Source organism: Poecilia formosa, unplaced genomic scaffold (genome assembly GCF_000485575.1).
Source record: "Poecilia formosa unplaced genomic scaffold, Poecilia_formosa-5.1.2 Scaffold313, whole genome shotgun sequence".
NCBI lineage: Eukaryota > Metazoa > Chordata > Actinopteri > Cyprinodontiformes > Poeciliidae > Poecilia > Poecilia formosa.
Window position 1 is genome coordinate 74,001 of NW_006800252.1, and position 27,379 is coordinate 101,379.

Below are 27,379 nucleotides of genomic sequence, written 5' to 3' on the forward strand. Positions count from 1 at the left end.
AAAGTTATTTAAAGCTCCCGTTGAATTTATACATTAAAATCCCAAATCCTTTTTTTCCAGCACAAACATGCGGTGGGCTCACTCCCCTTGATCGGACGGCTGTGTAACACCTCCTTTACAAATACAATGATTCTTGTGATGCATTCATACTTGTCTAAACACTGGCTGTTTAAATGTTGCTAAGCAACCTAAAAATAATCTTAAGGGGATAGATGGGAGAAAACAGCGAAGCACCGCAGAGCAAAAGGGATGGTGTTTTTTGCTGTGAAAGCCAAGGATTTTGTTTCAAAATAAGAATTTATCAAGCAGAAGATGTTTATCACTGCTTTCAAAGAGCAGTCTTAGAGGTGGCTGACAGCAGGGAAGCATGTGGGGCAAATTAAGGGTCCCAAAGCACATTAGGACACCATGACTGGGATCCAGCACGGCCCAAAACACGACCATCTGTCTGCTAAGGCGGCCGCTGCAGGAGGCTGGGACAGATTGAAGCAGACTTTCAAAACAACCTTCTGCCCTCAGCTGTGCTTGAGAGGTCAAGCTGTGTGTGGAGGTGTTGGAGGCTGGCTGGCTCTGCCTTCAAATGACCTTTTGTGAATTTGGAGGAAAAACTCAGTACATTTAAAAGTGAGGTTGTGTATGTGTTTTAAACAGCAGAGTAGAGCGAGCAGGCGTACGCAACAGCAGCTCGGAGAAAATAAAACTCTTCCTAAGGATCTTTTTAAGGAAAGGCGTGGCGTTTCCTTTTGCTATGCACAACACGTTCTGAGTCCACTATTAACGCGACGACCATCTTTTTCCATCCAGATGTTCAGCCAATAAGAAGCGGCGCTGATTCCAGCGAAGGAAGGAGGCGGAGGGAGGAATGCTGCAGGATGCTCATTATAATGGCTGTCAAACCTCAGTGACGACAGGATAAAAAAAAAACAAAAAACAAACATATCTTTTCATGCGAGGTTGACGTGGAGGATTTACACCATGCTCGCTGCAGCTGTCACGGTGTTGCTCGGAACGGGTAGGTATCGATTTAACCCGACAATCAAGTGTCGTTCACGTTTCGTCGTCAATGCTAGTTAGCTGGCTAGTTAGCCCGCTCCTGTTTTAGCTGCTTCGGTCATTTTTTCCTAACGGCTGGCTGAGGAGGAGACGTGGAAAAATGGCTACAGCTTAGACCGTTAAAACAGGGCTCTGTGTATCACAACACTAACGGAACCAGAAAATATTAAATAATATGCAGGACATTTTTTATGAAGTCGATAATAATGCTGTTACATTGCTTCAGTCGCTGTTATTGTTTCTAAATGTACCATCAGGTGTTTTTGATTAATAGTAGTTCAGCTCCTCGAGTTATACTTACAGGTGCATCTCAGTAAATTATCAGACGAAGGTTATTTAGTTTTTTTTAAATTAAAAATATGAAACTCGGATAACATTGACGCATTCCTTTTTTTTATTTTAGATTACGGCTCATTAACACCGAATATTGAGTAGAATATTGGCAAACAAAAATGGCTTTTCTTACGGCCATTAAAGTTCTACGAAATCACGGGGAAAATTGCTTTCGGATAGTAACTGACACCGTCCACAAACGGTAATTGCTAATGGTGGTTACTCACAGAGTGCTAAGAATTTTGATGGAAAGTTAAGTGGAAGGAAAAAACATGTTGGATACAGGTGCTTAGGCAACCGGAATAATCAAAGTCTTAAGAGGAAGATAAGAGACAAAAGAGAGGCAATATAAAACCAATACAATACCATGTGCATATTGAATCCATATACGAAGTTGACGTCTTATGCTGAAATTAAATTAAAACCAGCATTTTCTGATGCACCTGGCTTAAAATTAGTCATGAGCACTTGTACTTTTTATACTAGTACTGCTTAGATGAATACAGAGATTTTCCAGTGCTACCATTTTGACAGAAAAAAAGAAATAGGCAGAATAAAGAAACATGTAAACATATATGTTGACTGGCACTGATTAGTTGAGCCATATGGTTTAAATGTGTGTTCAGGAGGTGAAAGTATCTTGTTCAAAGTTGCAAAATGCATATAAAGACGCTAAAACGTGCAATTTTGAATGGGAAAGTGAGTGGTTTCCCACCACCTTTGACCTCAAATTCAATATGGGTGCTTAATGAAAGCAGCATAAAAAACTGTTTGTTTTTTTTACTGATTGTCTGTGCTCCATTAGGTCTTTTGCACACATTTTTAGTGAGTATGTGTTACAGTTCTAAGTACAAAATGCAGGTAAATCCATTGTTATTAACTTGTACTGCTAATAGAAGTTAGCCTGGTGAGAGTCTGTTCCCTATTTACCCCATCCAGTCATGTAATATAGAAATTCAATTCATAAAAAGTTCCCCAATTCTCGCAAAAGAAGCAAAATCTCAGATCAAAACTAGAGTGGCTAAAACATAAAGGAAAATGTAATGTCAAGCAGAAGGTCTCGTTAAAAGATGATTGCTTTTTGCGAGAGTCTAAGCCACAGATTGTAAACATTGGCTGTGTCTGTGCTGACTTATTATAGTGCTGTGGCAATAAAAACCGTTGTTCTCCATGAAAACAGTGTTCAGATGCAAATTGCAGCGATTTAGCAGCTTTACGCTGCTTTTATGGAGCGACTTTTTCATTTTGTGCTTGATTTACATTTTAAGTACAGAAAAATGTAAATGTATCCGCAGCTAAGCCGGGCACATTCTAAACTTGAGCAGGGGAAACAATAACAAAACACTAAATTTAGGATTTCTTATGAAACTGCCTTTTTTTCCTTCTTGTTTCTTACAAGCTGTTATGTGCAGGCGGGAGGAACATTATTCCAGAATCTGCTGAGAAAAGCCCCCTTTGTTTTATGCGTGCTTCTATTTTATCGATCCAGTAGTTTACATTGTGCATGCCCAAGAAGTGACACTCAGAGAGTTTCATGAGGGACATGTCCATTCGGAGCAGGCCGTGGCTTTGCTGCAAAGACGAACCTTGTACAAAGACGGTGAGTGGGTTTGTGCGGTGGTGCACTTCGCTTGACCCGCTGTCTCATCCCTCCCTGTCATAACACAGTGACAAGTTCAGCTGGCTCCCCTTTAATAGCAGCATCGTTGCTTTTTCTTTTTACTTTTTTTTTTTTTTACCTTCCTGCTTCTTCTTACACACAACCTTTGCTCTTTTTAAATGTCGTCCTTGCTAGAAATTTCATTCTAATTGTGATTAAAAATATTTACACCTACATTTACTCGCTGCTTTAAATAATCTAAAATGAATAATTTTAGAAAAGTTGTTTTTACCTTTTTTTTGTTTGTTTGCTTTTACCGTTCTAGAGGACTGGTCTTTTTTGCTTCGTGTCCACTGTTGTCCAGAGCCGTGTCCTTCTGCTTGTTGCGAAAGCGGCAAGTTTCACTTCCATGTGCGACTTCAGAATAACAAATTCAAACTCATCATCAGCGGGGGCATGCCAGGGCGTCAGTCGCAAACAGTGGCAATCCTTGTTGGTTCTGCTTTTTCGTCAAGCGCCAAAGAAGCACATGAATTCCTCCTGATCTGGAAGACGCGTGCATACGAGGCTCATTTCAGCAGGACAGAAGGACGGACGCGCTTTTCCTTGGCTCTGCCTCAACTAGTTAGAGAGCTCAGCTGGCCAAAACCCTTATGGAAGCTCAGAGTTCCTGAGAGGCATCCTATGATGCAAGGTTGGCTTAGAAATGCATTAAATCTGGTTACCTATTCCCACCACTCTCGAGGTCTGTAAGTGATCTACCAGGTTATATTACTGCCAAATACGCCTTTTTCTTTTTTTTTTTACCTTCTGTTAAAATTTTTTGAACATTTTTCATTATTATTTTGGAGACAGAGTTTTTTTTGGAATCTGTGCCGTATTAAAAGAGTAATGTCCAACTTGGTCTTTCTATCATTTTTTTTCCTTTTTTTTTTTTTTTCCCAGAATTGAAGCCAGCTGCTACAGATTTCAGTGTACAGTTTAGCATTAACCTTTAATCGGTGATGTATTATACACCTGGGTGACGCGCCGAGATTCATCATCTCGAGAACGCTTGGCAGGCTCGCCCCGGCCACAAATAAGCAGATTGAGCGCTATAAGCAGATCCCCTGTGAGGCTAAAGTCACCGATCTTTATTTATGCTGGCTTAGAAAGGAGGTGAAACACAATCCAAAGGAGACAATACGTTCGACTCATTACCATCGGTTTGGTAGGAGTGTATTTTCTCCTTAGTCGTTCCTGTGTAGTGAAAGATTTATGTTTGGTTATCTTTTAATCCTATTCAGAGGTGATCTGGGGTTTGTTACATTTTCTCTCATGTTCTCCGTCTTAAACAAATGTTTGCACCACATCCGTCCAGCCTCCAGGAGCACAGCCAGTATTTTAACCTTGGAGTGTCGCAAAGAGGCTCTTTGTATGTTGGGAGAGTTGCTGTGGCCCACGTGCTCAGGTAATAGAAATAAGCCGCGCCCATTCAGACTGGATTCTTACTTAGGAACCGGTCTGATGAAATTAAATGAGGTTTTATTTTTGGTCTTCAGCTAACCCAGATCCTGCTGGTGTGGGCGCAGGAGCTGGAGCCAGATGAGCCATTGTGTGGATTAGTCATGCTCAGGTGATTGCATCAAAAGAGATGTGGTGGACAGAACCTCAGGTTTAGATCTAGCGGCCGCTAAACGCTATTGATTGTATCAAACTGTGACTGCGTCCCCTCGGGACGCCAGACATATGGCTGGGTTAGCATCTGTGTTGCCGTGGTTTTGAATTGCAAATGTCCCATTCGTCAATGTTTTTTTTTTTTTTTTATGTTTTTGGGCTCAGTACTATTTTCATTCTGACTGTGGTTTTCATAGAGACAGATAAAAATGGACAACGGCCTTCTAAGTCAGTGGGATACTTGGTAACAATTAATTTTGATAAAATGCTTTTAAAAATGGAATTTAAAAAAAGTTGAGTACATTTACTAATTGAGGGGGGGAATAAATCACACGTCAACAAATAATTGCTTTTACAAATTAGCAGTGCCTGAATTACTCGGCTGCGACAGACTGGCGACCTGTCCAGGGTGTACCCCGCCTCTCGCCCGGAACGGTAGCTGGAGATAGGCACCAGCAACCCTCCGCCCCCCCGACCCCACTAGGGACAAGGGTGTAAAGAAAATTGATGGATGGGTGGATGAATTACTCGGGAGTAATTCTGTAACAATTCACACAGATGATGCTGTGGGTCTTATTTGACTTCCAGCCTCTGTGGGAGTGTAGGGGGATTATGAACAGTTTGAAAAAAACAAATTTAATGTAATATTTAATATCTTCTGCCAGGAAACTGAGAACATGTCATGTCTGGCTGCTTCAGCAGCATTTTGACCAAAAAACCCCCCAAAAACATGGTTGACTCAAAAGGGAAATGATTCACCGAATCAGCCTTCTTCATCACCACCTTCAGTCCCCAAAGCTAAAAGTGTGAGCTGAAGAAAATAAGTCAATTAAAAATGAGCAACATTTCTCATTGTGAGATGATGCTGTTGCAATAAGACATACATTTGTGTAAAGACTTTAACACATCGTTAGCATTATGATCCTTGTTAAGCGTATCATAAAGGTTACCCTGTTTGCTTGTTGTTTTTTTTTGTGTGAAAATAAATCCCCATTCAAAAAGCGGCATCTCGGTTCAAAGGCAGAACAATGACTGTTGCATTTTGCAGTGTGTAGCAAGTTGTGGTCTTGAATCTACAAATAAATAAAAGCCTTAAAAAAAATTAAATATGCAGCATTTCGCCAGTGGGAATGAACACAGAGCTTTCTGAGCTTTATTTTTATCTTTTTCCAGCTCTGTAGTGCATCTTGAATTTGTCTGTCTGGAAGCTAAAGCTGCTCAAATCTGCTTTCTGGCCCCTATGCTTTCACTTTACAGCACATTTTTCTAGTCCCCCACCTCCTTCCTCATCCTCCTCCTCTCCTTAGCGTTACACTCAGTCTCCCATGGTGATTAAAAATTGAGTTTCCACTTGCTGTGGTACAGAGGAGAAGAAGAAAAAAAAGTGAGATTATGAAAATCATGCGGCAAAAGGTTAAAGGTTGATCCGAAAGAAAGACTGCTGAGCAGAAAAACAACAATTGGCACACTCAGAAATCCTTCAAATGTAATACCTTCTTTAATGTGTTTACTAATAAGTTGTTGTTTTTTTTTTTTTATAGTTTTGTGGGTCTGATCTGAAAGCATAAAATGATCCAGTGCTCTCTGGATGGCTTCTTATTGCTGCTTTTTAGTAGTTTTCTTCACTTACTTCCCTTTTCTATAAATTCCCTAGTATGCACGCAGAGAAGGGGTGTTAACAAGATGCTCAGCTAAGAGGAACTAAGCTCCATGTTCTCTGAAATGTGTTTTTCAGTCGTCACCATCTTGTCAAGATCCCACGCAGACCGTAACGTCTACCCATCAGCTGGGGTGTTGTTTGTCCACGTGCTAGAGAGAGAGCACTTTAAAGGAGAGTTTCCGCCGTACCCCAAATCAGGTACAACGCAAACATTCGCGGTTTGTCCAACCTAGAGATGCACCAAAAATATCAGCCAGCGATGAGAATCTGTTGATTTTTATCTTGATCGGTTGTGAACACAGTTATCAGACAGCACACTGGTAGAGAAAAGAAGAGGGGGAAATATGATGCAAAAGGACCTGAGGTTGGGAATTGAACCCAAATTCCGGACCTTTTCCCGATCAGTGAACACATCATGCTAAGCTCAACAACACTTTGATGTAGATGCTGTTACTAAGCGAAGAAGACTCAAGGTTCGCCATTTTATCTGCATCATTAATATAAGATGCCAAAGCTAAAAAAATATGAGCTCATTATTTTGTGGTTGCTTTAACATATTAGCGAAACCTTGTTTCGTAGCGACGACTTGCTCAGACAAACGTGATTCCAACATCCGCTGATGACAGATGGGGTGGAAAAGAGAATCACGAGTATTGTTTTTATTTCTTTTTTATATTCTAATTGATACATCAGCTGATTACAGCTAAAATGTTTGGGTTTTTTTATTTGTGAGTCCAGTTTCACTAGAGAGGGACACTCTGCTGGCTTCAGCCACGTGTCTGCTCTTTATCTGATCGGTCTAAAATGCTGATTATGGAATTGGCTCTGACCCAAAGCAAACCCCAGCAGCAGCAGCAGCAGTCATTATATTAAACAGACGTCTCCCCAGGTGATGCCAGCAATGATCCGATCACCTTCAACACCAACCTGAAGGGCTTCCCCGACAGACCCGGCTGGCTGCGCTACATCCAGAGGACTCCTCACGGCGACGGCGTGCTCTACGGTTCCCCCACCGCGGAGCACGTTGGCAAGCCGACCGTGATAGAGGCGAGTGACTCAGAGTTCCTCTGATATTACGTGTGCCGTTTCCCGACCTGAATTCTTTTATGCGTTTTCTGATCTGTCTGTCGGCCTGTGAGCTAACGTCGAATTTCCATTCCCAAAAAGGCTCACCGTGTCGAGCTCACGGCTCACTGTACGCCTCTGTACGGCGCCTTACATCCTGCATCGAGCTCAGCTCCTTCCTGGGATGGCTCCAGCCGTCTAAAACGACACTGATCTGGGCTTAAACTTTCACCCCTCTGTGTTGCAGATTACCGCCTACAACAGACGCACGTTTGAGACGGCACGGCACAACTTGGTCATTAACGTCATGGCCACAGAAGGTAAGAGGCGCCACTATGAACGGCTAGAGCTAGTAGAGATGAGACTTTAATGTTTTGCTAATTAGTGGCTCATTTGGTATTCTAAAGCAGGATGAAAAAGAAAATGAATATTTTTTATTGCCTACAGATGAAAGAAAGAATAGGAATCTTATTTTACTTTTTGTTTTAATAACTGGAGAATAAAAGGCTCTTCTGAGAGGATTTTTCCCCCCTTTTTTTTCCAGGATTTGAACCATATAAAGCTAAATCTATGCCACTCAAGGAGTTCTGTGTAGAACATATTTACAGACAAAGAAGGTTGTTTTTTTTTTAATCTTAGATGCAAAATGTATATATATATTTTTGGACAGTTTTGGCTTAATGATTTTTCTGAGGTTGTTCCTTCAACAAATGTCTGTTTTTAGAGTCTGTATATTCCAGCTAACGGATTAAGTGATTACTGGTTGACGATTATTTCAATCGATCAATCACGATTAATTGTTTCCGCTCTGTTGGTCTGACAGTTACATTTCTGGGACTGTTGTTGCTTATTGTCCAGAAACTTGTTTTACTTATGCGGTTAACACAACATATTTTTCTGCTCTGCTGGATCTTCTAATTTGCCTGAAATGATGCTATAACCTCTTGCAATGATGGTTGTCCCATTTTTTTTTTTTTTACTATTATTATTATTTTAGTAATAATTTTAATAGGACATTCAGATTATTTGCTTAGATTATTTTTTTTAACCGAATAGTTTTCGATCCAAAATGATCTACAAAAGTGATGCTATTTGCTTCTTACCATGCAGCTTGTTATGCAAAAGGAATAATGACGTTCGGTTTCATGCGAAGTGCGGTGGTCCACATCTATCCAGTGGAAGGCAGCAGATGCTCCTCTGTGTCTCCGCAATTAAACAGCACATCTGTGTGTTTCCCGGCTTGTCGACCAGCCGCGACGCACGCATTAAATCGTGAACCGATGAAGGGGGTTAAATTCAGCAGCTGTTTGCTGCCTCGGCGTGACATCACTCTTTGTGCAGCGTGATGTCATCTGCCATCTGGCGCCAGAAGGAGTCTAAAACCTGAAAACACACCAGGATCTCCAGGGTAAATCTGCATCGCTTCTTGCTTGCCTCCTCTCTCCCCGTGTTTGTGTGCAGAGTTCCCGCTGCCCTACCAGGCCGAGTTTTACATCAAGAACATGAACGTAGAGGAGATGCTGGCCAGCGAGGTGCTGGGAGACTTCCTGGGTGCCGTGAAGAACGTGTGGCAGCCCGAGCGGCTCAACGCCATCAACATCACGTCGGCGCTGGACCGTGGCGGCCGGGTGCCCCTGCCCATTAACAACCTAAAAGAAGGGTGAGGATCTGGACGTGGATTTGCGTCATTAACTTTGAGACGCACTCCGACGTCTACGAGGTTTAGTTCTTCAGAAGCAACTTTTCCCCCAGCAGCCTCTTATCCTGTCTAAACCAACAAATTTCTCAGCCCACTCTCTCCTCTTTGACATTTTATTTAATTGGGGCTTTGAGGATCCCTCGGTTCCCTGCGAATCAGATAAAAACACCTCACCATCTGCACCGTCAAGACACTCAGCTTGTTAAGTTGGGCGGGAAGCCCACATGACCCGCTGTGAGCTGTACATCAAAGATTGATGCTAATGTGTCGGAAGATGAAAGCATGTAGGAGAAAACTCAGAGGAGCAGGAACGCTTTATTGCAAGCCTCCTTATAAACATAGAAACCGAGTCTCGTCTTCTCTTTTCCCTCCCTTCTCCCTTCGTCTCTCCTCTTCAGCGTGTATGTGATGGTCGGCGCTGACGTTCCCTTCTCGTCGTGCCTCCGGGAGGTGGAGAACCCACGTAACCAGCTGCGCTGCAGTCAGGAGATGGAGCCTGACATCAGCTGTGACAAGAAATTCAGAGCTCAGTTTCACATCGACTGGTGTAAGATCTCCCTGGTGAGGACAAACCGGCGTTAATCTGCCATGATGCTGCCTAACAAAACGATGACACGCTGCAGAAACACAAAATCCTACTAAATATTTTTGGTTTAGTTTCTAGTGCAAATACCTTATTACACTTGGAATAAGACAAAACAGACTTGCAAGCAATTTTTCAGCAGGATGTAGGACTTGATATTTTAAGTCAATTATTACTTAATATTGATTAAAAAAAAGTACTAGTTATAAATGGAACAAAGCACTTTCCCCTGTTATAAGTAAACTGGTGCTTTTTCATCAATATTAAGGAATTAATGACTTACAACAAGCTCTTATTTCTTGCTGAAAAGTTACTTGTAAGTTTGTTTTATTGTTGTTTGAAATATAATAAGATCAAAAATACTTGGCAGGATTTTGTGTTTTTGCAGTGTTTTGGCACCTGTCACATCCTTGGTGTTACCAGAGATGTGAGGACTGTTTTTTGTTTTTTGTTTTTTTTTTGTCGTGTTTATTTATTTATTTTTTTACCCACTGAATATATACACTCAAATTAAAAAGTTAGATTCTTCAGAAATGCTGTTTGAATAGCAGAAAAAAATATATATAATCAGACATTCCAGTATCTGTGGAAACCGCTAGTAACTCATCACACCAGCCACACTGTATCAACTAAAACTTAGCGCTGAGTTTCTGTTTCTAGGTCGATATCAACAAAGTGGTCCCCGTGTACGTTTCCCGCCCAGATCCGGGCACGGGAATCCTGCCCGAGTTCGGGGAGTACAACCCCCCGTCGGAGTCTCTGAAGAGCCCCGACTACTTCTCCGACTTCCTGGTGACGCTGGCCATTCCGTCCGCCGTGGCCCTCGTCCTCTTCTTCATCCTCGGCTACACTATGTGCTGCAGACGGGAGGGGGTGTAAGTGTGCACGGCCTTGCATTTTTTATTTTTTTTTTGCACCAATACCGCTCCAAAGGCGTTCGACAAAAAGTCGCAGTCGGGTTTCTGAAAAAGATCCCAGAGTCAAATGAGAAATGGGAACGAAAGGTCCAGACAGGGGCAGGTTGATTAGACAACAATCAAATCTTGACTGAAAGCTGCAGCTTGTCATTACCATCTGGTATTGTGATCCATTTATATTAAGTTTCTCATTATTTTGTGATTTTTTATTTATTTATTTATTTTTTTGTTATTGTTGTTGGTGGTGTTGCTTCTCAATCCATTAAAGGTCATTTTATTCGTGTTGTTTCAACATTTACAGGCTGGAAGAGAAGCGCCCCCTTTGTTCACTCAGTGTTCCACTCCATCTCCACCTTCACTCTGACTTAATGCAAACTCTTCATTCACTTGTGTCTAGATGTTGCTTCAACTATTAATATTAGTATTTAATTCATCCATTTTGTTTTGTTCCTAGGGAAAAAAGAAACATGCAAACACCAGCGTAAGTGTTTTACCTCTCCTGTGTTTTTTTATTTTATTTATTTTTTCCGTTTTTGGGCTGTTTCTGTTCCCTCTCTTTAGTTTGCAGTTTTGTTATTTCTGTTGTCACTGATGGCTGTTCGTTTCCATTCATATGCTCATCTGTGTGTTGCCATCCATTCATTTAATGGGCTGCTGAAAATTAATGACCCGCTGCAGGGAGTTAGGGCCAATAAGACCTCGATGACTCAACATGAGTAATTTTGTTGAACAAAATAAAAATCCTCCTCTGCATTCTCCAGATTAGGGTGGGAGTTCTGTTTTATTTTGTGCATGAACACAAACGAAGTGCAGGATGAGAAAACGTTCACCATGGCATACATAAAGTAACGCGCTGCAACAAATATTCACCGCCTCTCTGTTCTCCAGCATCCAGCTGGTTCACCACAGCGCCATCCAGAAGTCCACCAAGGAGCTGCGGGGCATGTCCAAGAACCGTGAGATCTCCTGGCCTCTGTCCACCCTGCCCGTCTTCAACCCGGTCAGCGGGGAGGTGGTGCCCCCCATCCACCCCGACAACTACGAGACCACCAGCATGCCCCTCATGCAGACACAGGCGTGAGTGAAGGGATGCGCTTGTTCAGTGACCACACATAACGTCAGGTTTATAGGAGTCAAACTAAAGTATCACATGTTTTCACACGCTATGCGATTGTTAAGCACAAAGTCCTTTTCTTTCCAATTCATAATCAGGCGCTAATTAAATTTGTCTTTGTAATCTGACAAAAAGCGAAAAGGCTATGATGCATTTTGTAGACAATAATAGTATGAAGTAAAAAAAAAAAGAAAAAGCATGACCGGAAAAAGTAGCATGATTTACCCAGTTGTCTGTTTTTGTCCTCAGGAATCTGCAGAATCAGATAACAATACCACAGCAGAGGCCATCAGGTTAGTACGCTCATAGGTGTGATAAAATACACGGTCTGTTACTCAGACATAATAGCAAACTACACATGGCTGATTCTTCATGCAACTGCATGTTTGTCGTACTGTTTGAGCTTCCCTAGTCTCACCATGTCTGAACTCTTCAACCTCATTTGAAAATGTAACAAAAGTGACAACCCTCTACCAGAAACTTTACAAATAGCTAATGTCCTAAATTGAGAGTTTTACCAAACATCTCTAGCAAAAGTGGCACTTTTTGAATATATATATATCATAAGACATCAAATGTTTAAGGTGTAAGAAGTAGCTACAAATAAAATGAGGAAAAACTGAAACGGTAAAAAACATTATCTGAATTCTAGTCTAAGCATTCAAATGTAATCTTTCACACACAGTGTTTCTCTTTTAGCAGCAAATAAAAGCCACTTCATTTGACTTCCTTTAGAGGATTTAAATAGTAACGTTATATCTGCTTCTTAGATACGTCTGGGTCAGTGGATGTACTTAGAACATTTCCTAAACTAAGAAACAAAAACACATTTTGGAGAAGAATCCTCAGTTTGTCACTGTGATGATGGTGTGTGAGCGTCCTCTAGTGAGCATGACAATCAACTGCATGATGCACTAACTAACTACTCTCTGTCTTCACTGCTAACAAAGGAGATAATTATGTCATGTCAACATTTCGAAGACTGGAGGTAGGTGCAATTATGTTGAGATGATTAATGTGTTTTAATAGTTTTTCTTGGATTGTACAGTTGTTTTTTTGACCAAGTTATGGGCCAGTATGAAAATGTCATGCCGTTTGCACAAAATGTACCAAATTTTACAGTCATAGGTAGTTTACCTATAGTGCAGAATCAAGCTGTTCTCTTTAGAGAAGTGGAACAGTACGCTTTAATTCGGAGAAAACTGATACTTCTTTTGACATCTCACTGAAAGGATTTAAAATGACAGAAATGTGAATTTTAGCATTTTTGAAAACTTTTTAAACCTTGGCCATACTGTGATAACCCACCCATACATAATCTCACTGATCTCTTCAGAGCGCAGCAGGATGTAACAACATTTTTCTGCCATCTATCCCAGGTAAATGGTATCCCTGAGGAAAGGAAGGTGGCTGAAGCCCTTAACCTATGACCAGAAGCTCCAGCGTAGGATCTGCCTTCCATCTGTCTGGGTTTTTTTTTGTGTGTGTGTTTTCTAACATTTGTGCCAAACTAGTGCTGCATAATATTAACAAATCATGCATCTGCCGTATTATTGTCGAATACTGCAACGATGATGTCAGTGGCGATTAATGCATCTTTTTCCACTTATTATGATGCTTCCAGCTGTGTAACCTTTAGCATCTTAGGCTTGACCCTCTGGGTCAGGTGTCGACGTCTACTTCAGCGACACTCCATCCAACAGATGAGTGGATTTCTGGCATGCACAGTGTTAATTCATGACACGTGGGCATTGTGATAACATCGCACACAATATTTGAACTATTTTGCATTCCCGGTGTCAACCTGCATGTCTCACATGGACGGTTTCAGTCACGTCATTCCTGCTTGGTGAGAATCTGTAACGGAGGAGTAGCAGATCTACAAGATGTGTATATGTTAAACATATGGACCTCAGAGAAAAGGGAGTTTGTAATGTGTCAGTTTTATGTAATGTATAAATTGGTAATAAATTCTTTATAAAATATTTAATGGTTTTGACCAATACACATGTTCAGAAAAAAAGCCCCAAAACATTGTATTTTTTTTTTTTAATCAAGGGATTTTTTTTTAAACGATGTACAACAGAATAAAGGCATTTATAAATATGAAGAGAATTCCACACTTTGTCAGACACCACAAACAAACATGTAAATATTTGACTAAGCCCTAAAAAAGGGTGTAATATTTGTTGCTTTTACGTGATCACACAGATCAATTAAGGCATGAAACAACTGCCAAATGTACCACTTTGCTGTTGATCAATAAAAGAGGTCAGTAAACTTTATACATGTATCAAAGGAAAACGGTGGGAGGTAAATACCATATTATCGATAATTATCCGAGGTTCTGGATTGTTAGTAGAAATTTTGAGGTCAAATTTGGCTCCGTTTCACTTTTAGAGTGTGAACAGCTTCAAAAGCTGCAGATTGTAACAAAAACAAAAATGTGTCCTCATTTTCCTGGGAAAAAACAAACATAAATCCAAAATGATTGACACGCAATTTCCTGTTTTACTACCCAACGGTAGATGCAATTAAAACGGCAAGTTTAATATAACTGTTTTCTTTAAGCAAAAATAAAAAAAATTAAAAATAAATATGCCAAACAAGAATGTACTAAAATCTGGGTTTCATCTTAAAGATGAAAGTGGAAAATAAAAAGCAGGTTCAAAATAAAAGTGCTCCCTCTCAAATGAGTAGAAACAGGCAAAGGACCAATTACCCACTTGGCAACAGACATATTAAACAATATTTCCATGTATGCGGCATTAACGTATCCTCTTAGGTCGTCTGTCAGTGCATTACAAAGTGGTTATAATGCTGAAGTGGCCCTGATTTCAAGTGCTTCAAACAACACACTTGAACATGTGCCGTTTACAGAACCCTCTAGAGTTAAAAAAGAGAAAAAAAATATCAAAAAGCCTTCACCTAATCATTAAGGAAAAAAAACAAAACAAAAACACCTGGGTTTTTTTTGTTTGTTTTTTTAGGTCGGTCTGAGGAAGGACGTTTGTTTCTTCTATTGTAGAACAATATGTGCAATATTGTGCATTTTCCACCACATCTAGTATGAGGCATGTTTTAAAGAACAGGAGATGAACAGCTGTACAAAATAAATCTGTTGTATCATACAAATATACATATATATATTTACACAGCATGTGGTGCTAACAGGACAACTATTCGACTGAAAGGCTCAACCTTGTCTATGAGATAGTAGATTGGGTACAAAATTCTTAATGCAATACTTCACAAACAGCAGTTATGGACGCAAAGTACAAAACAAAGCCAAAACTGTATAAAATATAAGCTTAATTTAAGTCATTAAATACTGTACATGTCACATGTCATTTCTGAGCTACAGCAGGTGACAACAGCGACTTTCTGCAAACGCAATAATCTCAAACGTTGCTTTAAATGAGAGGGAAAAAAAAGTCCCTAAAATTTTAACAATTGCACTGCAAATTTTTTGACTATACACTCGGCAGGTTTGTGATCAGTCCACATTGATCCACTTTTTTCCTTGTGTAAATATCTCACACCAGCAATATAGAAGCTCAATGACAAGATGTTGTGCAGATCAGCTTATTTGGAAAAAAAAAAAAAAGAGAAAGAAAAAACGTTCCATATATGCTGGTGGTCCTACTGCCATGTGGACGGAGAGATCCTCGGAGGAAACGAGGAACAAACTTCATATCAAACAAGTTTGGCTAAAGCAGAAGAAGTGCTGCGAGGTTCACAGCAAGCATGAGGTCCTGAGCCCAGAGAAAGTGGTTTTGGGTCTCCAAGTCTTAACGTGAAGGCAATGTAAACATTTCAGTGTTTCTGTCCTTTTAAATATTCCTCTTGCCAAGCTTTCTCATTGTACAGCAGCCAATAACAACGTTACTGAAGTACTCTGACCAGTCTCATCTGGCCACCAGTAGCGTCAAAGAAAAAAAGAAAGTTTGATTTTCATCTGTCACTTCAGTCATAGCAGGCCCCCAGTCCGTAACCCAGTCCTCTCAAAGTATCTTTTTAAGTTCCAGGTGTGAGGAGCTGGGACATCAGTACAAGTAAACTCACGAACCCCATGGCCCCCAGTCTCTTCAGCAGGGCCATGTTGTCTTTGGGGATCACCACCTGAGCCAGGTCGTTGGTGATGACGGAGACCTCGTGAGCTACACAAACGAAGATGAAGGTGCTCACCAAGATGTTGAGTGAAGGGTTGCCCGGGATCAGGACCAGGATTCCCTTGGTGTCTGCCGCAAGCCAGATGTGGTACTGACAAATGAACAGCTGGGGGCGACAAAGTCAAAGCACATATTTCCAGGTCCAGTTACAACATGTTCATAACCAGTGCAGACCTTTAAGTCCAACTCAGTTAGTTAAGATTTGTATTTATTTATTTATTTTTACCAAGCTGACAAAGGAACTCAATAGTGAATGGTATTGAACATTTTAAATTCAACAAGTGGAACTTTCAGTTTTGTTAGACAGTTTATTCAGCTATAACATTACTAATAAAAACCCAAAATATATATTTTTTAGAAAGTAAAATAAAAATAATTTTAAATCAGGAAACTGAATATACTGGTCATGTTATCTACTCCTTTCAACTAATGTAAACCACTTTCTATTCTTATGTATGAATATAAGAAATAAACACTGGATGTTATTAATTTTCTCTTTAATATGACAATCTGAAACTTGGAGTCTGCATTAGTTGTAAACCAAATAAAATAAAAAAATATTCGAAATATATCACTGTGCCTTATAAGTCTATACAAGATAGACATATATTTAACTACTACAGTTATTTACATCTTTGAATTGAGACTCACCTGAAGATTGCCATCACTTACTGTTTTAACTCGCCATTTACAATGAATTATGCGATTCTGAATTATTACATGTACCTGCCTGTGCAGACAGGACCATCTTACCTCCAGGGAAATCTTTCCGAACCATGAAAAGAACGAGCTGTAAACAGAGCGAGCGTAGCCAGGAATGTTCCTGATAAGAATGAAGGCCAAAATCTGTTAACACACAAAATGGAAACGTCTCCAAGTCAAGCCAGGAAAACACCGGTGTGTTATTTATGAAACTTCAAGTTCTGGAAGTAGGTATTACGTAGAGTACAAACATTCTGCGTGGGCATAAATGTAATTTATTACACTTGTTATTTCAACTGTATTAAGTCAACATTTAAATACTTTTTTTTAAAATTCTCCTACTGGTGGTGGCCTGGCAGTGACTTGGTGCAAAATCAAAACAACCATCTTAAGTCGATATGTTCAAGGCAGGGTAACTTCTGAATGATTAAGATTGTTTGGCTTCTGGTAATTTCTCCTTGCCAGCAAGAAATGATCTGATTGATAGAAGAAAGTTCAAAGAAATCATTGAGGGTTCTAAAAAGGGAACTTCAAAAATAATCAGCTTGGAGACATCTTGCTTTGGTATGGAGATAAGACTACCAAGGCTCAAGGGTGCCATGACATTGATCTGTAGCGCTGGTGTACAAGCTGTTTCAAAGTGAAAAATGGTGTCATTTATCATGGATTAAGAGGACCTTGACCAAAAAAAAAAAAAAAAAAAAAAAACCCTTGCTCCAAAACAGCTCGATTGAAATGTGCAGCTGCCCACACGGAGAAGCCCAGGTTCCTGGAGGAAACATTTATGTCCAGGCAGGACAAGAACTGAACCAACTGGTATTACTGAATTGACGAGAAGTGTTTGGGAGGAGTCAAGGTGAGGCTTTTACATCTGACCTCTACAGCACCAAGCACGGTGGTGGTGACATTATGTTAAGGGTCTGTGTAGCTGCTACATAACTAGCTTAGCATTAGGCAAACATCAGGTTTCCAGGGTAGCCTTTCCAATGTGCCAGATTGACTCCATATTCCAGTCTGTTTTAGAGCAAACTTCAGCATCAAATTCATAGCTTTCAAAATACATTTGATCACTCTATCCTGAAATAATTATGTTCAAACATAAGTTATCGCATTACAAAGTTATGACAGTCACGCCCATATTGTGTGAAGACCTGAAAGCAATTTAGAAAGGAATGAGGACCAGCTGGTAGCAATTTGTAGAACTATGTCTACATTTGTTTTAGGGAACTCTTTTATCTTGAAAAGCAGACAACTCCGCGTACAACTGGAACTATCTTGTCATTTTGTATTTTGAAAGGAAACACAAAGCTACCGGCAAGTATGTGAGCAGGTTCGCCGTGGTTCGACTGAACAGGGAATGCTAAATGAGTTTATAGCAGTTAGCAAGACAACTCCTGCCAAGTCACATAAAAGTTCAGCTGTACTGAAGGTTGACGCCCTTCACAGCACTTTAACCCTGTGTACACAGATGCATTAATCACACTGCAGTAAAGAAAATCAGACGCCTAAAACAACAGTATAAAAAGTTTTTTCTCATAGGGAACAAGGTTGCCATGTTGAGTTGATGCATCTGCAACAAGTAACTTAAGAAAATTACAAATGTAACAATGCAAAACTGTACCTGCACCACAGAGATGTAAGGGTGCATCTCGTTGCACTCCGTCTTGGTTTTGCAGCTGCTCGCCCATATTGAGTAAGTCTTGAAAACGAGAAAGAGAGGTTAGGAGCATTTCCGCAACATAGGTTGACTGAGAAACAAAACGTAAAGAGGTCTTACTATGAAGGAAACCACCGAGGAGAAAAGGAGCAAGTTGGAAATCTTTGCAGGGAAAAGAGCTTCTCCTTTGCCCTCCGACAACACCTGACGCTTCTGCAGCACCAGGTAGATGAAGGCAAACACCATGCCGTGAATCACAGCCTGTGTGCCAACAAGTCGAAGCCGTCTCGGTTTACAGTAAACTGAAACTGGTTGAAAGGTATGCTGGTCGCCACATTTGACTTACAAATCGGTCCAGCTGCCATCTGAACCACCACTCGTGGACACTTCCGTTCAGCTCAAACAGCTTAGAGACGGGCCACACTGAGAACACGCTCATGAAAAGACTCTGCAGGCGAGATTTGAGATGAAGATCAAACTAAAAGTGTCGCACATCATGCCAAAAGTACAGAAGATTTGTACCAATTTGTAACTATAAAATACAACTAATTGTAGAGCTGAGGAAACGAACCCACCTTTGAGAAGGCAAAGAAGCAGATAATCAGCAACAGGCCCAGTAACTTGGCCAGGATGCCAAAATACCAGATGCCACTACCTGTCCAGACAACATGATTTCTTTAAAAAGACACTCCTCATCTCTAAAACTACACACAATAGAATATTTTTACTGTTTACCAAATGCAAATACAGTTTTGGTGAAATGTTTACATGCACTCGTGTTGGGCAAGAATGTCATTACTTTTAGGTCTAAAGAAAGTCATTTCAAACGTGCTCACGCAGTTCTGCGTTTGAAACAAACTGAAGTTGAGAAACGGTCCAAACCCTACGTTAAAATCCCAAAATGAATAACAGTCATGCCGATTACGGGCGTATGTAAACTTTTCACTGAAAACATGTCATTTTTAAAAAAATTATAAGAAAGGTATAGAAAGTTGGTGCTGAAACTAATAATAATCTCATATTTGACACCTACTGTTAGTCTTCTTTTGAAGGATCTGAGGCCAAATGGCCATTGTGGCGTAGATGAGAACAAACCAGAATGTGACCAAGGGGACAAAGTAGTAGAACTGGTATGGTCTGTCCATTACAATGCAAAGTACAACCACAAGGAAGTTTAGCCGGAACAACACCTGTAAGCATACACATAAAAGAAAAAACAAAAAAAAAAATCACTCATAAACATACGTCGTTCAAGTTCAGAACAGCACGTTGGGGATTCCTAAAAAAGGTTAAAGAATAACTGAGTGTAACTTCACCTGACACACTCTATAAAGTCCAAAGTCTCCTTTGAGCCAGAAAAAGGAAAAGTGTCCATAGCCAGTCTGAAACAGGTACGCTGCCACCAATACACGGACGTGCATGTACACAGGAACAAACTACAAAACGAGACAAACAATTTTGTTGTTTATTAAACATCCGCATCAGACTCAAAGCAGAACAGCTGCCGACGCGTGTAAAGGGAGCACGTCTGGGACTCACAGCGCTGGCTCCAGAAACGTGATAGATAAGAATAACCAGCTGCATCCAGCCTTTCCATTCATCCGTTTGCTCTCGGTTGAGCAACTTGGCCTGTAATCCAAAGAAAAGAAGATGATTATACGAGAAAAAAATATATATATATATCTTTCAGTCAGATATGACACTAAACCTGAATGAAAAGTGCTGAATCATCACAATCCTGAATGGGTGCATTTTGCTTAAGCCGGTGAGGGCAACAGCAGATGGCTGCGGAGCAAGTTTACATTTCAACTGACGAGATTCGTAATCAGCAAAAAAGTATCGAACTGAAACAGGAGCAGTCTTTGGTAAAGTTTGACCCATTTACGAATAAACCACGACTGTGTGGCTGCTCTATGCTCCCCTTCAACAAAGGTCTGAAAGGCTGTTTTGCCTCGTCAACATCCCATATAGGTTTGTGACTTTTTTTTTTTTTTTTAATCATAAAAACTCTAAAGCCTGAAAGCACAAACATTTTTCTATGCTAGATTTCCCCCTTGCAAGCAACTTTCCAGAATGTGACCAATTTACAATTGGTCAATTTATTAATATTGATGAAAAAGTACTAGCTATAAGTGAAATAAAGTGGGTGTGGAACAGGACATTTTCCCCACATATGCTAATATGTCTTGTGGCACATAATTTTCTCCATCAATATTAAGGAATTATTGACTCAAGACAAGCTCCGAAAAGTTACTTGTTAGTACACTTGAAGTAAGATAAAACTAAGATATTTGCACTGGAAATACTTAAAAATGTGTGGTTTTCTTTGCAGTAGAGCGTCTCCTCACCTCCTTGGTATTCTCACTGTAAAACACTCCCAGCACAAGTATGTAGATGAGCGGGATGAAGAACGCCGAGTGCGTGTAGAACTTCTGCTCCTTCATGAACACATCAGCTCGGTCGCACAGGTAGAAGTACAACATTATGACGCCCATCCTGCAGAGAGCCTGGAAAGGAGCCTTTGGTCCAAGGGGGGCGGCAGCAGTGGTGGGCTTCTTCTCCTCGAGACTCTCCACGTCGGGAGTGGCATGCCAGCGATGGCGGTTGCAGCCGAGGGCGTGGAGAACCACGAAGACGACGACTGCGCCCAGGAAGAAGCAAGCTGACAGTTTCTGGATGAGGTTTGGCGGGGAAATGGTCTGGCAGCAGGAGCCGTCAATGGGCCTCAGCAGCTTGTTGCAAAGGGAGTTCATGAGGACCATGGCTCCCTGGAGGGATGATTTCACACGTCAAAAAAACCCCAAAAAAACCACAAAAAAAACTAACAGGAGAAATACTAAAGAATCTCATTAAAAATAAACCAAAAAAAAATCCTGCCTACCACATTCCTGGTGCCCTCTGGCAGGTGTAAACCATCGTCTGAGTTTACAATCGTTTCCAGGGCAGCCTGTCGGGCCGCCGCCAGCAGCTTGACCCGAGACCTCCCGCTGTACTTGCTGCTGTTGAGCACCTCCGTCGCCGCTTGATTGTACAGGTCAAGCTGCTGGTTGGTGATCATCTTCCTGTTCTCACTCAACGTGTCCTCGTACACCGGATCTGCAAGACAGAACAGCGTTGGCAGTACGTCACATGGTACACGTTTGACTACGGACCACTTTCTGTTGTAAAACTGATCAAGTGGATAAGAAATATTGGGGCTGCCACCATTTTTCGTGACACAGAACCTGCTCCTCCTGCACTGGAACAGTATGGTTTTGTGGACATCACTCAATGCATAGCAATGGCGTCCCGCAGGTAAACGTCACTAGCTGTAGCAGCTAATAGACGACGTCCAATCCAGTAATATCGATGGTCACTCTACTCCCTAACCGTTCTCTCTCTTCTCTCCGTTTTTGAGCACTTGATGAAAATCAGGTAATAAAAGGCAACCATATCATTGTGATCATTCTTTACAGAAAATATTAGTGAATTTTGTAACTGAATAAGAGTGTATGGCATTCACATTTAAAGAAGGCCTTCCAATCGCATAACTGTGGGAACATCTATGGCCTCCTCTTGTCCACAATGCATCCCCACCAACTTGCAACACAAAGTCACACCCTTGGCAACACGTCAAAACTCTGCTGGCCAATTCAGGGACTTGGAAACACGTTCACTGTTGAACTCTCGGCTGATATAGGACTTTATGACCGAGAACATAAAAGTTAGGGAGAGTTACATTAATTCAAACAGGAATAACCAGCTCTCAGTTTTAAAGTTTTCACTCTAAAGTAAGAACCGTGTTTTTACATTAGAGTTGTGTGTACTACTTTCTTCCTCTTTTTGAATAGCTACAGGAATACTCAAATTTTGGATGGGAAATGACGCATTGAAGTTGTCGTTTAATCACAACTGATACAGTGCATATTGTTTGTTGGTTTGTCAAAAAAAACAAAAAAAAAACATTCAACAGCAATTTCCAGGAACAATACCGATAAGTCTAATTTCTCATTTTCCCATCTATGTGATTTCAAATGATAGTGTTTAGTCAATGTAGAAAGTGAAGGACAAAACAGAAACATTAATAGTGTTCAGATGTTTCCTCCCCCTGATAGTAATCTCATTTTACAAGAATGCGCATGGGATTTATTGCTGCAGTGAAGCCATCAGGGAGTAATAGTGACCAGGCTGACTGACGTAAAAGTTAATCATCATCATCATCATGTTTCCAAGCGGGTAATCTGCTTGGAGCGGAGCTCACCTTGCAGGACCCAGTAGATCTCTGCATGCTCAGCCAGTTTATCCAGATGCACAGCAATTGCCGTCAGGTTTGCTCTGTACTGCTGCAGGGTTTCGCTGCTGCCGCTGTGCAACTTGATGGACCACTGTGATAAGTGACGAAACAAGTGAGATTAAGACAGACTACTTGATCTGCAAATATTGACAGGCATTCTTTTAGGCGGCTTACTGTTGCAGCTCCGAGGATAACAACATCAGGTTTCGCAGCGGCCTCCTGCGACACAAAGGTTAAGAATATTGACAGATTTACATGAGAGGAAGACAACCTAATTCGTTTTCATTTTAAGTCGACAATAGGAAAGGAAATGTGAATTGTTTCTATTGGGCGTTTTTCCTTGACAAAAAGCCATTCAGGCATTTGCATTTTGCTCCACTGAATCAATGTGGAGAACCACCAGTTGCTGCAATCATGTCTGCAAACATTTACCAACTCCACAGAGAGACTTTTGCCAAGCGTTTGTTGCAAAATGGCTCAATTTCAGACGCAATGATGCATGACTGCAAGAAACAGTTATCGCGTCTTGCCAAAGGCGTTTGTTTTAGACCTGGAGTTTGACTGAATTTACAGTCTCAAGTGTTTGTTCTTGTCATATATTTTCCTCCACCACATATTTAGCTCCATCCATCTTCTTATCAATTCTAACCAGCTTCCTGGGCACCAATAAAAAAATAAAAATGTTCCACTGTAAACCCTGTCTCCACCTTGTTTCACCATGTAGATTGGCTTTTCATGATGATACGCAGTACTGCTAGGCAGGATTTTAGACATTGGCCAAACGGTTTCATTATGCTCTCATCTTACCGACTTTTTCTTTGTTTTCCGGCTTGTCAGTTCAGGAGAACGGCCGTGTCTTTGTAGCATTTAGAAAACAAACAAAAAGAGAAACTCACAATACTGCTTCATAACATTACACCGTTTTAAACGTTTCAACAACTTCATCCTTGGCCTGCCTGCTGCGCTCATGACACGAGAATACAGGCGTAAAGACTGAGTAATATCTACAGTTAGATATGACATAGCGTGGTGTGGCGTGACATGTGAAGAGGATCAAGGAAAAACTGCCCCAGGCTATCAAGACGGAGACAAAAGTGATCTGCTTTGAGGATAGAAAACGGATCCGTCATAGAATTGTTCAATTGGTTCTTAAAAATAGAACTTGATGCTGTGTCAATGCTCACATGCGTCCATGACATCACGCGGTCCTTCATCGAGTTATTTGCCTCTGGATACCAAAGGAAGTCCTAGAAATAAAAACAAGAAAAGAAGGGGTTTTTTTGTTTTTAAATCAAAGGTTCTTCTTAACAGGAAAGATAAGAGTGACTCTATAGAAAGCTCACCACATTAAGAGACGACTTCTGATCTTGAAAGAAGATGTCCTCATGCTGCAGGCGTTGCATGCAAGCAGACAAAGAGAGGGTCTGTTGGAAAATGACTTCTCCTTTCTCGCTCCCCTCTCACCAGCTTGCTTCAGCTCAGAATAAAACTAGTCTGTCACTCGGCTGCACATATCTGGAGTTTGAGTCACTTACCGAAAATAGAACAAGCACAGTAATTTATCAGCATTTAGGCCAAAACAGATAATAGAAATCTCGTTTTTAAGCAAGCGGGAAGGCTTTAAGTTTCTAGCAGTAACGGCTCAACGTCGCAGGGTATGGGGAAAACAATCCTTTTATCTTTCAGGAAGAGTCTGAGATCTAATTATAGGGATTCAGAGCTAAACAACCAACATATATTTGCCGAGGGGGATTCGGGTAGAACATATCCTGTTAAACCGGAATGGAAAGATTTCTAATAGCCCCCTGAGCGTGAAACATGCCGTGTCTAGCAGCTATACCTTGTTTCCATCTTCTGTCATCTCAGGTTTGATAATTTTGACAAAGGAGTAAAATAGCTGCCTGATTCGCGAGTCACCGGCAAAGACCACCCGCTTCTCGGAGAGGCATGTTATGGCGTCACTGCAAGACAAAAAAAACATCGGTGAGGAATGTGATAATCAGAAGTATAAATGTGAAAACCTCTTAGTAGCAACTGGATGTTACCAAATTAGCAGTAAGTGGCAACACTGTGTGAATATTTTAAGGACATCAGTTAAATTTGGAAGATTAAATCAGAGCTAATCTTTTTTGCTTTGACAGTCAGGAGTGACTGAAACATCCGGGTTTATGTAAAGAATCTGATCTATGCAACATGTTTCAAGCAGAAAAAAAACTGATGTAATGTGTTAAAATATAGTTTTATCAGCTTAAAAAAACCATAAAAAAAAAAAAAACTTGGATAATGATGAGCAAAAAGCCAAATTATGATAGCGGCTGTAATCCTAATGAGAAATAAGGTAGTGGTGGTATTATGCTCATATTTTCAGCATTCAGGCCTAAACATCTTGCACTGAGTGGTGATGCATAGCAAAGAAATCTGAAGGAAACTAAAGAGAATGTGGTGCAAAACATTTAGTAAATTTCATTTAAAAAGTTGAAGGCACAGTTTTTTTTGTTTCACAATGATGAAAAAAAAAATCTGATTTAAAACAAACAGATGGTATTCGCAAATCTACAATAAAATAAACATTTTTAAGAGAAAACAGGTAACAGTTTCACAAAGACAGCCAGCAGTTGCTTGAAATATTTCATTCACTTGCATGTCGATTCCAATTATGCAATGTTGTAACAATTTACTTTAAGTTTCATTCATCTTTGCAAACAGGTAGGAACTATGCAAACATTTCCATTTCTTTCACTAAATGTAACTATTGCGCATCCACCCTTGCTTTCAAACACACAGAGGAACAGCTATTCGTATGACTCACTTGCTTTTGTATTTGTGCATCATACAGCCATAAGGCTGCCATACATTCTCCCCCAAGTAGCGTCCTTTGGACAGCAGCCATTCACATGAGTCTCCACCTAGAAACACACACACAGAATCTAAGAGTAAGTGTGAACAACAACTCACTTTTCACTGATGTGCAAACAGCACCGTGGCATTTCATTCAGCACAGTGCCGCTCAGGTTGGGTGGCTTTGTAACAAAATAAAGCCGTGCGCAATCTGGCTTGAGTGTAATTCACTCTGGCTATTCATTTATGTGCAAAATGAATGCAGCTGCAACTCACAAAGCATGAAAGACGGACGGAAGCTGGTGACTGACACAGGCTTTACTGCCACCACACATTCAAAGCAGCTGCTCAGCGTATAAGTCTCTTTAGACTGGTAGCAGGACACAGGTATTTGTGTACTGCTACACAAATATTAAAAGGTTTTATATTTTGTTAAACTTTTTTTGTTTTTACACTATTACTACACTTTATAGTTTTACATTTCCCCACGACCTATCATGTAATTCAAATCGATTTTAGAGGCTGTATTCCGGTTCAAAAATCTATAATTAAAAAAAGAAGAAGAAAGAAGCTTAGCTAATGACAATGATTAAAATAACCTACTACACTTTGCTGTTTCAGATTTTCTTTTAAATAGTCACTTTACTAAATTAAATAAACAAACAAACACTTAACAAAATTAAATAATAATAATTGTTTATTATTCTTATTCCTCTCATTATTATTCAGCAAAAGAAATGCACCTTTATAATTCTACATTTGTAATGACAATGTTTAAGGGTTATTTTTCAAGTTTTCTATGCGTTTTACAAGACTCTGTCCAACGCTCAGCTAACAAGAAAAACACGAAAGCTACGACTAACTATTTCACTGGTTCTATTTATCCAGCGTTTGCTTAATGAATATTTCAATCTTACGAATATTAAAGCAGGTTTTGACATAAGTAGAGCTACAGTATGCTAGCTTCATATTTAGCTAGCCTGTTTAAACATCCACGCTTCCGCTGCGAGGCTTGCCTAGTGCAGTTTAAACAACATTACATACATTTTATGCCATTTCCAATCTTTTTATTCACCCCCATGAAACAAACAGTGCACTGTACCAGCGAGCCGAAGCGCTCCCAGACCCTAACAGCGAGCTAGCTGCTGTTAGCTTGTGTCAAGTGTGGGGAGCATCAACCGTCAGTTCAAATAGCGGCGCTCCACTTACCTCCGTAATGCCGCAAAGCCGTGTGGAACAAGAGCAGCAAAAGAACCGCCGCCAGCGATATCAGTTTGGCATTCTTGATTGTAAAATGTTGATTTATTTCGCGTTTGCCCAGGCTGTAGGCCAGGACCGCCATCTTTGCTCCTCCATGACAACAGGCAGCTGTGTAGTCCAGCAGCGGCAGCGCAGCACCACCTGTCCGCTTCGACTCATGCGGCACTGCCTCCTCTTCGGTCTCCATCACCGCCTCAGCAGAGTCGCCGCGAGTGTTCGGGATGGCTGTTTATATTCCTAATGATGAACTTTTTCCAAGCTTATGTAAAGCCGCGCGTCTTTTCAGTCTTAAAAACAAGAAAAGTTTCCAACTGCCTCGAGTGCAGTTTTTAAAACTCCAGTGTCAACCGTAAAAGTCGCGCGCCTTCCCTCTCATGAAGACAGTGACATTTAAAAATACCGTGAATCTTTTGGAGCCTTCGAACTGGATAAACCGGGTTGTCCTGAACAATGTGCAGAGCCTTGCATACCTTCTATCTCAAGGTTTCAAAAATATAGGGAGTGGAACAACTTGCAGGGCTAAGGAAACCTTATTGTTCTTGTTATTAATAGTACTGGAAGGATTGATGGAGTTTTTGAAAATGCTATGTTGGGCGGAGCATACCTTTTTGTCTGTTATAAACCACAATCTACTGGGCAAAGTCCAATACTAAAACCTTCAGAGGTGAAGTCAGGGTAAATTTATTTTATGAATGTTAGAGTTTGAGATGGTTTTCCAAGGGTTATCAGTTTTCCAGATGAATGTCACGTAATACTTGCCTCGCAAAGGTTTCTGTACCCCGTGAGCCTTACATTTT

The 27,379-nt window shown here is 40.7% G+C and overlaps 2 protein-coding genes across 6 annotated transcripts; one reads left to right on the forward strand and one right to left on the reverse strand.

The window, feature by feature from the left end:
* The first annotated feature begins 631 nt into the window (after positions 1 to 631).
* sgce (sarcoglycan, epsilon) lies at positions 632 to 15,287 on the forward strand. 5 transcript variants are annotated; one of them, XM_016661148.1, is made up of 13 exons: positions 634 to 1,012; positions 2,876 to 2,986; positions 6,378 to 6,500; positions 7,192 to 7,349; positions 7,615 to 7,687; positions 8,829 to 9,027; positions 9,465 to 9,627; positions 10,310 to 10,524; positions 11,021 to 11,047; positions 11,455 to 11,643; positions 11,930 to 11,973; positions 12,631 to 12,668; positions 13,060 to 15,287. In XM_016661148.1, the coding sequence occupies exons 1-13, from the start codon at positions 976 to 978 to the stop codon at positions 13,108 to 13,110; spliced, it is 1,428 nt and encodes a 475-aa protein (XP_016516634.1). In that variant the 5' UTR covers positions 634 to 975; the 3' UTR covers positions 13,111 to 15,287. The 5 variants fall into 5 exon arrangements, with proteins under 5 accessions (XP_016516637.1, XP_016516634.1, XP_016516635.1 ...); XM_016661149.1 differs by having other exon boundaries at positions 2,879 to 2,986; XM_016661151.1 differs by lacking the exon at positions 12,631 to 12,668 and having other exon boundaries at positions 632 to 1,012.
* Positions 14,271 to 27,024, reverse strand: casd1 (CAS1 domain containing 1). The gene is made up of 18 exons (XM_007573006.2): positions 26,532 to 27,024; positions 25,294 to 25,390; positions 24,325 to 24,445; positions 23,828 to 23,872; positions 23,669 to 23,731; positions 22,659 to 22,703; positions 22,452 to 22,575; positions 21,093 to 21,307; positions 20,560 to 20,979; positions 19,751 to 19,840; positions 19,528 to 19,647; positions 19,245 to 19,401; positions 18,787 to 18,866; positions 18,558 to 18,659; positions 18,332 to 18,472; positions 18,176 to 18,253; positions 16,606 to 16,698; positions 14,271 to 15,958 (listed from the first exon to the last, which is right to left on the reverse strand). Exons 1-18 carry the CDS (start codon positions 26,767 to 26,769, stop codon positions 15,698 to 15,700), a joined length of 2,490 nt encoding a protein of 829 aa, XP_007573068.1. The 5' UTR covers positions 26,770 to 27,024; the 3' UTR covers positions 14,271 to 15,697.
* Between the last annotated feature and the right edge of the window lie 355 nt (positions 27,025 to 27,379).